Raw genomic sequence first — 14,333 nt, 5'->3', positions numbered from 1 at the left:
TTCTGTATCCAGTACTAGAGCTGGTTTGGCTTGTGGAATTTCCCCCTGTGTTTATAAGACCAGCTGATGTTTCACAGTCTAATTGAACAAACTGGCTGATAGATAGCAGGAAGTTTTCATCAGTCTTTGGCTCCAAGCTCTGTGACCGGGCATATTAGTCAGGAGAGGAATCTCTACATGCTGATAGAGACTGCTCTGATGAGCTGCTGCCTGCTGTGGGAGCGTTCTGAGTCTCAGCTGTTGTGTACTTCATTTGTACTCATTCCCCATTTTTGTTTCTTGCTCTCTTCCCATGTCATGCTCACCCACCTCATCATGCTTTATTTCTCTGGACTCTGTCCTCTGAGTGTATGGGATTTACAGCTGTATAGTGTATTTCATTCTTGAGATTAAAATTACAAAATTATTTGAAGGAAAGTAGATAAGAACTCTTCATGCCAAGTTTTCCTGAGTTTTTTTAGAGTCTCAATTGCTTGAGGCAGGTTGGCTGTTTTGTGTTTGCTGTTCCAAGAAGGGATGATTTGTGATTGTGTTTCCTTTATTTGGTACTGAGCAAGCATTTCCTTTGCTTCCATTTTCTAAGGGTTTTGATTAACTTATTCGTTTTATTGTTTACAATTACATAGTAGGCCTTAACTTTGAACAGGTTTTCCTATCATAAGTCCCTTAAAATGTCGAGATAAAGTTGTACAGTCACAAATTGTGAGGATGTTTCTCTTCCTTTGTAACATGAGGGAAATTCTCATATTAATAATATATAAGTTAAATTCAACACTTTGCTCTTTACTCAAGGCTGCATTATTGAGATGTCTGAGTCGATATAAATGTTTACCATGACCTGTCCTCTAAAAGTGGGAGTGGGAAGTAAAATATTTTAAGACATTGTTAATACCTGTCTCAATAAGTGAATCAGAAGCTCAAGCATGGCCATTTCCAAGCAATTGAAGACTGTTTCATCCATATTTCCACATTAATTGGCAGAGCTGAGATAAGCAATTGCAAAACCCATTGCAAGTATGCAAATCAACAGCACAATTTGGCCCACATTATGACAGCTATTTAAAAAAAAGATCAAAAGAGGCTTTTTGGAAAGATACTGGGTCTACCTGTAGAGTTTTCAAGTAATAATAAACCTACCTTTTTATTCTAGTAGATTATTAAATTTTTTTTTGTTGTTGAAAAGTCTCCATTGCATTTCAAGTCTGAATTTCTCTGACTTCAATTTCTAGATTCTGTTTTGCCTTACCCCCCTTTAAAGTCATGTGACTTTCTGATCTTCCATATTCACTTATGGATTGGTATCAGGAGCTTTCTTTGCTAAGCTGAATCAATTCAGCTTTTTAAGCCTCTTGTCATGAGACTTTCTTATCAGTACTGAAGTTTGTTTTTAGTCATCTTTTCAAACACTGGCTGATAGCTTGATAATCCTCAAGATTAGTATTGAGGTTAGGGAGATATTAAGGGCAAAAGTGAAGTTAATTTTTATAGGATATAAAACCACAAATGATTCAAGCATTGGTAGAATACAGGTGAAGTTAGCTGCTACTTGAAACTTCATATCTAAAAAATGTTATGGAAGAAGTTGCAATGCAATACCTCGTCAAGGAAGGGAACTAGAAAATATGCTGTTGACCTGAAGAGGGCAACACAACACAGCAAGTTTCAGCATTTTGTTGGCTAGTGTAGAATGGTCTTGAACAGATCTGTGTACAATATCTTCGTTTTTTCTTATTTATTGAAAATGATGCTTTCATAAAGGACTTGCTGAAAATAGACAATTTGTTTCTTAAAAACTTCCTTTTACAAGGAAGAAGTTTGAGTGAATAGGAAGATCATGTGAGAGGGTGATTTGTGTAACAGCTGGGCTCAGCTGAATTTCTGTGCTGAAGAGAAACAAATGGACTCTGAGTTTTTCTAATAACTGATGGTTTGGCACTAAAGAAACAGTAGCACACTTTCACCAGTTTTAAATTGCTTCAAAATCAAAGCTTCATAAATAAGAAATTTTAAAAGCTTTATTAGGTAAATATTTTTCCTTGTGCCTCATGACTGGGGGAGGTGGGGGGAAGAGAAAGAAACATTTCTATCGAGTATTGCACAGGGGCAGTGTGATCCTTAAATACTCATTTTCTGAACTGGGATGTTTTGTTCTGTGCTGAAAGTAATAGCAATTTGACTAGTTCTCACCTTGAGTTGAAGGTCACTGTCACCACAGTCCCACCAGAGGTTCCGTAATTGCATAAGCTTTTCTTATGCATCACAGTGCACACTGAAATGAGCTGGCTCAAACCAGTGCTGCTAAAGATGACTTTTTTAACATATTCTGTATTAAGGAGTGCTCATGCAGCTCTCTTGAAAGACTTCAGGAGCCCCTGTGCAAGTTCAGCCTTGTGCCTTTAAGAATCTTGGTACCTCATGGGAGCTGTCAATCAGAGTTTCAAAGAAAAGTTCTGAGATGATAAACTGTATTTATTGTCAAAACGTGACTAAAGTTTCCTTAAATATGCCCAGGTTGTCTGTAAAACTGTCAATCTGCCTAGTTCAAAGCTGTTGTAAAAGTTGCACAGTGCTCAGGGAAGGAGATGCAGAGGAGATGGAGCTATAAAACCTCGATTTGTGTTGATTCTCAGCTGTGGTTGAGCTGTTACCAAGCTGGATGGTTTTAAACTAGTTCAGGCCTGTCACTAGGAGCTACAGTAATTCTTCTGGGTTGAGCGTAGATGTAGCTTGCATACAGTGAATAAAGTAGTTTTGCTTGTATGAGAAACAGTTTGTTGAGGTTCTGAGTTAATTATAACTAGTTTTAAAAAAATTAGGGATATACTGGATTCTGCATATTGGGGGTAAAATGGGTAGTATTTTTTTTTAATCCTTTTTTTTATCTTGCAGTATTTAAGTTACTTGTAAATCCCAGAAGAATCTAAGTATATGAAAAACCAGTAGAATCTTACTAGTTACTAAATGAAGTCAAAGTGCATCTTGAATTACAGTGGAATAATGAACAGTTTGTGTGGGGGAAAAAAAGTCCATTGGCAATTTGAAAGTACCTTAATCTTAATCTTTGAAAGTATCTTAATCTTAATTGCACCCTCCAATTACAAATTGGTAGTAACTTTTTAACCAACTGGTATTGTATAAAACTCTTCAATTGTTGTCTTTTCTTTGAATTGTCTTATGATAATGGAGTTGAGTGTAAATAAGTTTGGGAAAGTGTTCATGCTACAAGTTTGAATTTAAGCCATGAGGTTTGAATCCTTGTGGCTCCCTAAACTGTTTCATTAAGGTGGTAACCTTGTAGATTTATATATCATCCTAAATTTGTTAAGAATGTTAGTGTATGTATGCAATTCTTTAAAAACTGCACTTTTTACCTCATCCTTGAATCTTTATTCTTAAGAATATCAGTACATTGAGAGGCTGTAATGAAGACAATGAATGAAGCATTAATTCATTTCATTTGGGTCTGTGTACAGTTACCCACAGATCTTATAATTTAATTGCATTGTTCTTTAGTATAATGCTACCTGTCCTCTGATCATTGAAGCTGATCACTTTGCTTTTCCATTTCACATGCTGTAGTCAACACTAAGTGATTTGCTGCTTTTATCAAATACTGTGTAATGTGGGCAAGTTCTTAGGTTGTGGCAAAAGGGACTTTGCCTACCTGAAGCTTACCTGAGCTGTATTCCCTAGAGATTGGCTCTTCTAATTTCCTCAGAAAAAGGGAAAAGCTGATATGTAATTTTTTCTTCAGAGAAATGAGGGATGTCATCTTCAAGGGTCATTTCTGTGGCTGTGCAGCATAAGCAGTGCCTGTGGAACTGAGCCTAGCTGTCCTATCATGCTGATGCAAAACTCTGCAGAGATGAAAGCCACAGACAGTACCTGTTTTGATTTATCAATATCAGCATTTCACCTTTACTTATTTTAAAATAAAATAGGTGAATAAAGCAGGTTAACTTGTGCACAGAATTGAGGATAAGAAAATATAGAAAGTGTTCTGTTTTTGGAAAGTACCAAGACTTCTATTTGCATTTTCCAGAAGACTAAAAGCAAATTCTCTACAGGTAAATGTGGAATGGAACAGACCTATGAGAAAGCACACTCTAGAAATACAGTATGAATTAGCAAACAATTTTTAAAACATTTTTTTTGTCCTTGATTATAGGAGCTCCTTTTGGTTAATCATTAGTGTAGAAAACTACAGCAATTATTGGATTTAATGGTTTGAAGTAGCTTGAAGAGATTTATGAAGTATTGTATTTTTCACTGCTCTTAAGCAAGCAATGTAGTGTTTGTTTTTGTGGATGTAAATCCATTTCTAAAGTTGTTTGCTTGATAGGTAGTCAGTGTTCAATTGCTCAATTTTTAAGTGAGGCTTAGGTCTGCATGTGCACATAAAGCACTGTAGCTGTGAAGAGCACTATTGGTTTGTTGTCCCTGACTCTTCAGATGTCTTGACATGTTACCAGTTACAAATACAAATTCTTTCCTGGGAAGGAAATGTATTACTTTGAGGCCATGCTTTTATTGTAGGTGTGTTTGTCTTCTCAGGGCTCAACAAAACTGCCTCTTGAAGCTGCTTTTTGTGTTCAGTCTCTGCTGTTTCTGGCTCTGTGATGGTTGCCTGCTGTCTGCTCTGTGTGTCTCAAGTGTTGACTTTCTTCTGCTTCTAGGATCTGTCCAATTCATCTGATATTAAAAATAATGCAAATCCAGTTGTTCATAGAATACAGTGCTACTTTCCCTGCACAAGAAAATAATTTGAAAGACCAGGCAACAGCCAGAATGTGATTCAGCCATACTTGTTAGGCATTTTGAGTGGTACTTCTGCAACTTTTTGTATGGAATTGGAACTTTTGGCAATACATACTCTTGTTAAAAATGAGCCACAAATGACTCCCTGTCATAGGTCACACATAGCAGTGGGACCTATGACAAGGAAAGTAAATTATATCCTGGGCTGCTGCAGGATGAGCGTTTTCAGCAGCTTGAGGGAAATGATCCCTCCAGTTCACTCAACACTGGTGAGACCACACCTGGAATCTGGTTTTGGGCAGTTCAAGAGACACATGGGGCTATGGGATGAGAGTAGCATCAAGGACCACTGAGATGATTGAGGAGCTACTGAATCTAACATCAGAGGTGCAAAAAGACTGTGGGAGCTATGACTGTTCAGTCTAGAGAAGAAAAAATTTAGGGTTGGGGAGATCTCATCAATGTGTATAAATATCTATCTGAACATCAGAAAGTATTTTGAGTACAAAATCAGTGTAAACAACATGAGGCATCTTCACAAACAGTTACAGAAACTTAAGCAATGTCTTCAATTCTGAAGTGTCACAATGCACTCAGGACATTAAACTTTTAATCAGTTTGTTAAGGGATGCTTTCTAACTACACATATCTTTTTCAGATAACTAGAACATGTGGTAGGACATTAACTTTCAAATGTTTTATATGGTTCTAATTACTCATTTTGTTGCTATTACGTAAAGTTTTTTCTAAAAGATTGTAAGGAAGCATTCTCTGCCAGTTTAAATAATATGGAGAAGGGTGATATTTTAAATGGTTCTTTAATCTTTTTAAGGATGAGGAAGTAATTGCTCTCAACAATGTAAGGGAGAATTAGCTGAAATAGTTGCCATATTTCTCTGTAGGTTTATAATGCTAAACTATTGTTAGTTGTGTACAAAGTTAGCACAGAACTGCAGTTGCTTCATAAGTATGCTCTGTTTAATGAAAGGCATCAAGGAAGACACAAGCTGTTGTCCATGAATGATTAGGAGAATAGTCCTTAACCATTCATGATCAAAAATGGTTCAATATTATTGTCTAGACATAACTGTAATAAGCTCTACTACATAAAATTTTAACCTTATTCCAGATGTGTTTATAATTCTAGTTGTGGCTTTAATTTGACTACAGTTTTGGCTAAGATACTAGATAATTTTAGAATTATTACTTGCATCAATTCTTGACATAATACTTGCCACATGTTATGGGGGCTATTGTTAAGGTCTGTTAAAGCTTCCACCAAGAAAACACATCATGTAATTTATCTTGCTTTTAAACCAGTGATCATTTATGTTCAGCACCACCTAAATGTTTCTCAGTTTGTGTAATACTGTTAGGAGTGCTTTCAAGAATAACAGAATTTTCACTTGACTTGATGTTGTGATTCCTTGACACGTATGACTGATACCATGATTGCTTCCCTATCTAAGGAGTTCTGCAGAAGTGCCATTATAGAGGCACATATTTAGCATGACCATATTAAAGCAAATGTGCATGCATTCATAGAATCATCTTCAGCTTTAATCTAGTGATAAACTTCTGCACTACTAATTTAGGTGACTGGAGTTAATGTAATTAAATGTATGAAGTGTAGCCTGTTTGTCGAATCTTTTTGTTGTTGTTGTTTCAGGCCTCTTAAGAATAGTAGGGAGTGTAAAATTCCTGTCCATCATAATTAAGATTTTCCATTCAATGAGGAAACCAGAGTCCTTTTTACAACATTTAACTGTAAAAATTCTAATGCAAACTCCAAAACAGGTGAAAGGATTAATTTTTTTCTATAGTTTAAACTCAGGTATATATGTTGTAATTTTTACAACCACTGAAAATGTCTAATTTATTAGAGAGATTTAAAATGTAGTATAGGAAAAACAGGTAATTTGATTTAACATATTTGTTGATTTTATAGCTAGTCCTGCAACCCACAGCACATCCTGTCAGTGACTCAATTTTTGTGGTAATTCTGGGTAGGTGTGTTGAAAATGTCTATTCTTCTTTTTGTCTTACGGGTTTTAGTTACGTGTTGGACTTATAAAAGCTTTACTTGCTTCTTTTATTAAAAAAATAATTCTGTTTTATATTGAGTTGTTCTTTTTTCTCTGAACAATGTTGTGATACTGCAGATAAGCAGTTCAAAATTTTGAATCAATAATTAAAAGCAATGCCAGCCTTATTCAAAGCACACAGAATCATAACTAGAACATCTACTTGGTGGACTTTGCAGAGACTAAAGAAATACTAGAAATAGTCTTTTTTTTTTTTTTTTTTGGAATGTTGTTCCAGTCCCAACAAGTTAAAGAGTAAAATAGAAAAATTATCAAAGGTATAGAATAAAGCAGTGGGTTGTCTGTGAGAAGCCCTCTATTACTTGGAAGATTTGAAGAGGAGAGGAGCAATGATTACAGGATAAAGACATAGCCCATTGTCATGTTTTATGCCTCTTGTAATAGAAGCTCAAAAATATTAATGGCATTTGAAAGGTGACAGATTTCAAATAGATAAAGCAAGATCATTTTTGTGTGTACTTAAGCTTGTTGAGCTGAAAATCATCTTTATGAAAGAGATGGAAGGGTTTTTTTAAGTTTTTTTTAAAAGGAAAGAAACAAAACAAAAAAACCCCATCAACTCCCACCCAGAAACATTGTTGTACCATCTCCACAATTAAATACTCAATGAGTCTGGTCTAATATTAAGCAAAAAGAAATCATCTTGAAATTCCAGCAAAATCCCAAAATTTCAGCACCAGTGGAAGAACAGTATTTCAGATGGGGATTTGCAGTATCTTGCTTTTGGACAAGCATGGTGTTGTGATGGTTCTGTGACTACTGCAACTCATCAGCTTTTCAGTTAGTCACTTTTAAATTGTGCATTGAGATTCTTAATTGAAAACATTTCTACAAGGCAGAAATGTATGGAAAAAATGTATTTTAGCAAATATTTGCATAATTTTATTTTCCTGTTCTTTCTTTTTTATATACAATGACTAGCATTATTGTGCAAACTCTTTACTTCTAAAGCTTCTTGGTTGAGTTTAAGCTTAAACAAAATGGTTCTATGAAATTAAGAGAGGTTTATTTAATGTAAAGTTGTTCATCACAACACAGCACAGACTATGAATTTGACAAGTTACTGAAAATATAATGGAATATGTAGGGAGGTCTCAGCTTTTATCGTTTTAGGTTACCAGCTTATACACATCTGGGGATTGTAAGAACTTCTTTTTTACTTTGTGAGTTCAGTATGCATGGTAACTTTTATTTGTTTGAATATTGAGGAGCAGCTGAGTGTTTAGGCAGAAAAATCCAAATCCCTTCCTCTTGATGGAAATAGTGGTAACTGTGATTTTTCCAGATTAAAACCCAGTGAGTTATGTTTTTCATTTTAAGATGCATCCTGTGTAAATATCTGACTAATTAAATTGTGGATTTCATGCAGTGTTTGATGTTGTGTTGACTCTGAAAAGGACCAGGCAAGCTGACAACTTTTTTTTTTTTTTTTTGCCAGGATGATAGGGAGGAAAGAGTTACATTTGTTAGCATAGCATGTGACTGTAAAGATTGTGATCCTGTGAGGCTTTGCACTGCATTAGAGGGCCTCTTAAAACTTGCCCTCACCTATAACTCTTCTCAGTACCAGTGTTCCTGAATAGGTAACTTTAATCTTTCTCACTGTGGTGTAATTTGTTTTCACCCTCACTCTCCTGTCATTGTCAGGGCTTAAAATTTCTTTTAAAAAGAGTAAAATCTTCATTTGTTCTGCATTTGTGAGATGTTGGCTGAGTGATTGTCTTCCTATGCTCATATACCTGAAGGCATTTTTTCTGCAGGGATTGGCAATTACTGATTGACTTTCACCTATTGTATCCTGCAAATGCGTCCAGAATCTTGAACGGTTCACAGCTACATGGAGGCTACACTGTAAAATAAAATAATTTTTAAAATTCCAAATTTCTGTTGAAGGTTTGATCATTTTAGCTGGCAAAATGATAGATATTGTATGAACATTTGCCTTAGATCTGGTGTAGATTATTTAAAATCATTATCAGTTATGCAGTGATATCTTTGTGGGTTAGATTAGATTTTCTCATTATTGAGTAAGCAAATATTGTACAAAACACAACATTATAAAAGCAGCTATTCATGGTGGCTGTTCCTTCATGTCTTGTTCTAGTAAATGGAATCATAGAATAGTTTGGAATGGAGTTGGAAGGGGCCTTTCAAAGGTCATTGAGTCCACCCCACCTGCCATGGGCAGGGCCATCTTGCACTAAACCATGTTGCTCAAAGCTCCACCCAGCCTGGCCAGGACTTGCAGGGATGGCAATGCTGGTGTAGAAAGTTGTAGTCAAGCTGGTCTTATATTGCTACACATGAAAAAGGGGGATGGCAAAGTTGTTCTAAAACTATGCTCCTGTATGACCAAGACACTTGTATCCTGTAAATACTGTGGAATGTAGCATGGCACTTTTCTTTTGATTCTTTTAATGCATAAAGCATCTGCTGCTTGTGAGGGAAGAAGTGTGTAAGCATCTTGGGGTAATGCTCTGCCTGTAGGATTAGATTTGTGAACCACAGTCTTTGTATAAACAACAGACAGTTACTTTTATCATTTTAACATTGATGAAGACCAGTGATTTTTATTTACTTTACCACATCTGTGTTGCTTAACACTTAAAATGCAAAACTGAATTAATTTTCTATAATGTTTCACGATAGAAGCTGAGGATATTGTTTGCAGCAGTCAGGAACTATGTGAGAGACTTGAGAAAATACAATTTTGGCTTTTCCCTCTTGGCATTAAATTATTATAGCTAGGGAAAAAATTGTTCTTAATTTATTAATAAATAATGAGAAACTGCAGTACACACTTGGGAAATTCTTATCTTAAAAGTCTGTTGATGATAACAACCTTTGACTACATACTTCCATTTATTTCCACTTCTACTTCAGGTGTTAAACACTTGGGAGTTATGACTGGACTTCTGTGAATATCCAATTATTTTTAAAAAGTAAACCTGATACAAAATTGTTTTGACTAAAACAATGTTTTAGAGGGACTGGGGTTTTTTTCCTTTTTTATTTTTAATGTTTTGCATGTATATTTGTTCAGCATAATGTGCCAGAGTTCACTTTTCTAGTGTGGATCTGTCTGAGGTGGATGCATCCTGCTGGCTGTGTGCCTCCCATCATTTTTCAAATGTTCAGATATTTCATTAGCACTGATGATATGCCCATACTGGTACCCTGAGGACATGGGGAAGTGATTGGAGCAGCTAGGAAATGACTTTTTATTATTCTTCATAAGAAAAACTGGGAAAATACTATTTTTCCTTATTTGAAGACTGTTAGCAAGAAGTAACAAGTAATTGTGTGTCAACAGTTCTGCACTGTACTGCCCTGGAATTACCTCTGAGCTAGAGCACTGCTCAGGCAAAGACTCCCTGCCTGTGAGTGACAGTTGTGTTGTTCTTTACGTGTTTGTTTGAGTGATTGTTTTTTGCCCATAAACCCCCACTGGGAGAGAACATACCTCTTGATATTGAGTTGTTTCTATTTTTTAATTACCATAATAGGATGGCAGATAGTTTCTGAGAGGTAGGAAACTAAATTTGAAAGGGGCAATGGCTTGTATTGCTTGTTCCAATTAAAATAATGTGTGAAGAAAGTCTAATTTGCTGGAGCCCACTCATCCTCAATGCAGGGCACATCAGCTGCTTTTGGGAGTTAGCTGCTAGCAGAAAATTGTCAGCAACCATTTGGAGCAAGATTAAAATGTTTGGGTTGGTTGAATATGAGATTTTTAACTTCTCTGCCTGAGGTGGTGGGTTTGGGTGGCCATGTCAGGTTACCAGGAAAAAAAACTTTGCCTATCTTTGCAATGTCAGGTTCTTGCTGCCCCGGAGCTGCTTTTACAGATACCCAAAGAAGAGAGCTACCTTAACAGAATCACAATTCTTAAATAAGTTCTGAAGATCTGATAGAATTCAATTTGGCCTGGGACATCAAGAGCAACAAGAGGAGCTTCTATGGGAATGTCAGGGATAAAGGAAGGCTAGAAAAATTGTGAGCCCTCTCCAGAAGAAATGGGACACCTGTTTACCCAGAACGTGGGGGTATTCAGTGTCTTTTTGCCTCATTCTTCACCAGCAAATATTCCAGCCAGACTGCCCAAGTCCCAGAAGGGAAAAGGAAGAGACTGGGAGAATAAAGAACTGCCCACTCTAGAAGATCAGATCCAAGAACAGCTAAGGAACCTGAAAGTGCACAAGTCTGTGGGACTGGGTGAGAGAAACCCCAAAATAACTTGAGGAAAGTGACACGTGAAGTGGCTAAGCCACCATCCATCATATTTGAGAAGTTGTGGCAGTCCAGTGAAGTTCCTACTGAAATGTAACCCCATTTTTTAAAAAGGGAAAATAAGGAGGACCTGGGGAACTACAGGCCCCAGTCTAACTTTAGTGCCCAACAAAGATCATGGAGCAAATTGTGCTGGAAACTGTGCTAATGCATGTGGGGAATAAGGAGTTCTGCTTGATCTGCCTGGAGAAGAGAATGCTCCAAAGAGACCTCCCAGTACCTAAAGGTGCCCTCAAGAGAGCTGGGGAGGAACTTTTTACAGTGTTGTGTGATGATAGGAGAAAGGGAATGGCTTTAAACTGAAAGATACCTAGTTGAAGTAATTCTGGATTCCTTTGCATATCTGCAGCAGAAGTGGGCCATGTATGTTCTTTACATATGACTAATTCCTTAAGTGGGTAGAAGATTCTTGGTTGTCTGTCAAAGCACAACACTTGATTGTGTAAGTTGGTAGTGGTTCTTGCAGCTGAAATAGTTTGAAATTTTTGATATTAAAAAAACTGAGAAAAAAATCACCTGTTGATCTGTAAGGGTAAAGTATTGCTTTGGCTTGGAAAAATATATAAGGATATGTTGAACTTCTAAGTTTGTGCTCACTGCTTGTTTTTTTTAAGTTAAGGATATATTAAAATGGTTTTTGTTAAAGCAGATTGTATTCCCATAACAGAAGATTTGGGGCTTTAAAAAAATAATTAACACTGTTGTATCCATGACACTATCTATGAATTATCTTCACATTTTTTATGGAGTGACAGCTTACTTGTAATTGTTAATAAACAAAAACTTCCCTGCATTTCATGATATGAATGAAATGCAAGGCGTGAGGCAGGGGGAATGTGGAAATACCAGATGTTTCTTCTGGTGCAACCTTTAGTTCTGTCCTATTGTGTACCTGTCTGAAGTGCTAATACTACATATTTGCATGGTCCTTTAATTGTTTGGTTTGATTATTTTTTATTGAAACAGGCAACAACAGAGAGACCTTTTATACAGAAGCTATTTCGACCAATTGCTTCAGGAGGACAGTTGCATACTTTGGGAGACCTGCTAAAAGATGTGTGTCCTAGTGCTATCACCACTGAAGGTACTGCAGAAATAACTTTTTGTCCCATAAGATAATTCTTTTTCTGTTGATTTATTGGGTTTTATGGTAGAGGGGTTTTCTTTGTTTTGTTTTGTGTTTTTGTTGGGTTGTTTTTTTTAATATGACTATTTTGGAGAGAGAGCTAAAATGTCAGTACCAGAGTTTCAGATTTCATTCATTCCTGGCTCTTTACTGTGCCCTGCATGGTTTCAAGAAGGTAAGATTGAGTCCTTAGTCACTCCTAAAGAATTAATCTCTAGAAATTTTATTCTGAAATTCCTGTACTCTTTTGCTGTTATGATGGTCATAGTAGAAATATCTACATTATTTTCTGCACTTTAAAAAAATTAGGAAAGTGTCAGCAGATTTTAAGTTACCTTTAATTTTGTATTCCAAAAACTTTTTATATGTAAAATTCCAAAACTGATAGAAATTGCAGATGTTTTCAGAATGCTTTTTTTTGTTCTTGAAGTCCAACCTTCTAAAATGTACCAGTAAGAGATTTTTACAAGTATATAATAGTTTATTTATGATTACAAATTGGTATTGTGTGAGCAATCAGTGTAACATTATTTCATACAATAGCATTTGTTGATCTGCACTTATTCAGGGAATAGAATTTTTTGGATGTAATTTTAGTCTCGAAGCTTACAAGTATTGTAACTATGATACACGTTTTGGGGGGGATAAATGTAACAGTTATGTACTCTGCAAATTAAGATCAAAATTATTTAATGCAAAAGGTTTTTCATTTGTTCTTGCTGTTGCCTTACCTGTAAATGAGGAACTTAAGAGAAATGTGTGATATTCTAGAGAAAATCTTGGCACAGAATTTACTGGTGTAGTATTAGCATCTTTTAACAGCGAAGCACTGAATTGGAAATCAATATAAAATTCTGCAAGATTTTGTTGTACACAGAAGTTGCTTCATTCAAAATTAAACAGTCATCACAGATTTCTCCCAGTATCAGGATCTTAGAAATTCACTGAAATATCAAAGTACATTTTTTTTTTACCCTTGTTTAATACTTGTTAACATATGAGAACAATTTCCAAAAATAACAGAAGGTAAGAAAAATATGGAGTATTGCTAACCATGTGGCCATTTTTCATAAAGCTCTTTTAAATTTTGGAGCATTATTTTAAGTAATGCTTTCTACTAACTGTCCAGAAGATAAAGGGAGATACCAATGGATACATGAATGTTAGCACCAGCAAGTTTAACCATCTTTAAGTACTTAACTGTCAGTATCATACACACCCTATTGGAAAGGTACAGAGGGAATTTTAAAAAATCATCGAGAAGGATGGATGCATTTTAACGTGATAGGCAGTTGAGCACAAATTAAATGAAAAAACTCATAAGCATTTATGCACATGTTATTCCAGGATTTAAGGGATGACAATTTTTATGTAGATTTGCCAAAGCTGCAGATGGTGAGTGTGCTAGTTAACTGCCCTTATTGAAAGTGTGAATGTAATACAATTCTATCTGAATAGCAGTGATGATGCTTCCCATCAGTAGGCCTTCTTTTCAGATGTTGACAAAAGCACCAGTCTTGGACAGCAGAACAGAAACAGGCTGTGCCAATTGCTTGCTTTGTTTTTGTTAAAAGCCAAAAAAGCTTGCATTTATTCAACCTGGACAAAAAAAAAAGTTGGAAAAAGAGAAAGTAGGTACTGTTCTTACACATAAAAGGAGGGATGTGAAATTCAGTGGGTTTTGGAGTGTTGGAATGTGCTTCTCTGTTACTGTATACATCTGTTTAACTTTGGCCCAGTTTTCACTGAGCAACTTGCAGACTTCAGAGTTTAATAGATCTGGTCCCTCAGATGGGTGTGAGCTATCCAGAACTCGGCACATTTTCTCCTGTAACACAGCTTTGTGTTGCAGTGTCGTTCAGTTGTTCCTCCTGTGTTGTGGGCATTCTCCCCTTCTGGTGTGCTGGAGAGCTGGGGAAGCTGTCTGAGCTAAATGCAGAAAACAGCCTGGGCTTCTGAGGAGATGTGGGGGTAGGCTGATACACAGAGCCAGTGAAGGGGGGGTAAGAGTCTAAGCAAGTAATTTAGAAGAAAATGACAGATCTGGGAATCAT

General features: G+C 36.2%; 1 protein-coding gene across 2 annotated transcripts in view; it reads left to right on the top strand.

The window, feature by feature from the left end:
- The window catches only part of ATG5 (autophagy related 5), a 73,880-nt gene that overhangs the window by 34,934 nt on the left and 24,613 nt on the right, over nt 1-14,333 (top strand). For both annotated transcript variants that reach the window (XM_058801016.1, XM_058801017.1), the window contains exon 7: nt 12,120-12,237. In XM_058801016.1, coding sequence (XP_058656999.1) covers nt 12,120-12,237 — 118 coding nt within the window. The remainder of the gene's footprint in view (nt 1-12,119; nt 12,238-14,333) is intronic.

The sequence above is a fragment of the Ammospiza caudacuta genome, chromosome 3 (genome assembly GCF_027887145.1).
Source record: "Ammospiza caudacuta isolate bAmmCau1 chromosome 3, bAmmCau1.pri, whole genome shotgun sequence".
In the NCBI taxonomy this organism is placed as follows: Eukaryota; Metazoa; Chordata; class Aves; order Passeriformes; family Passerellidae; genus Ammospiza; species Ammospiza caudacuta.
Note: the sequence above shows the minus strand (reverse complement) of the source record. Positions and strands in the feature narration are given on the sequence as shown.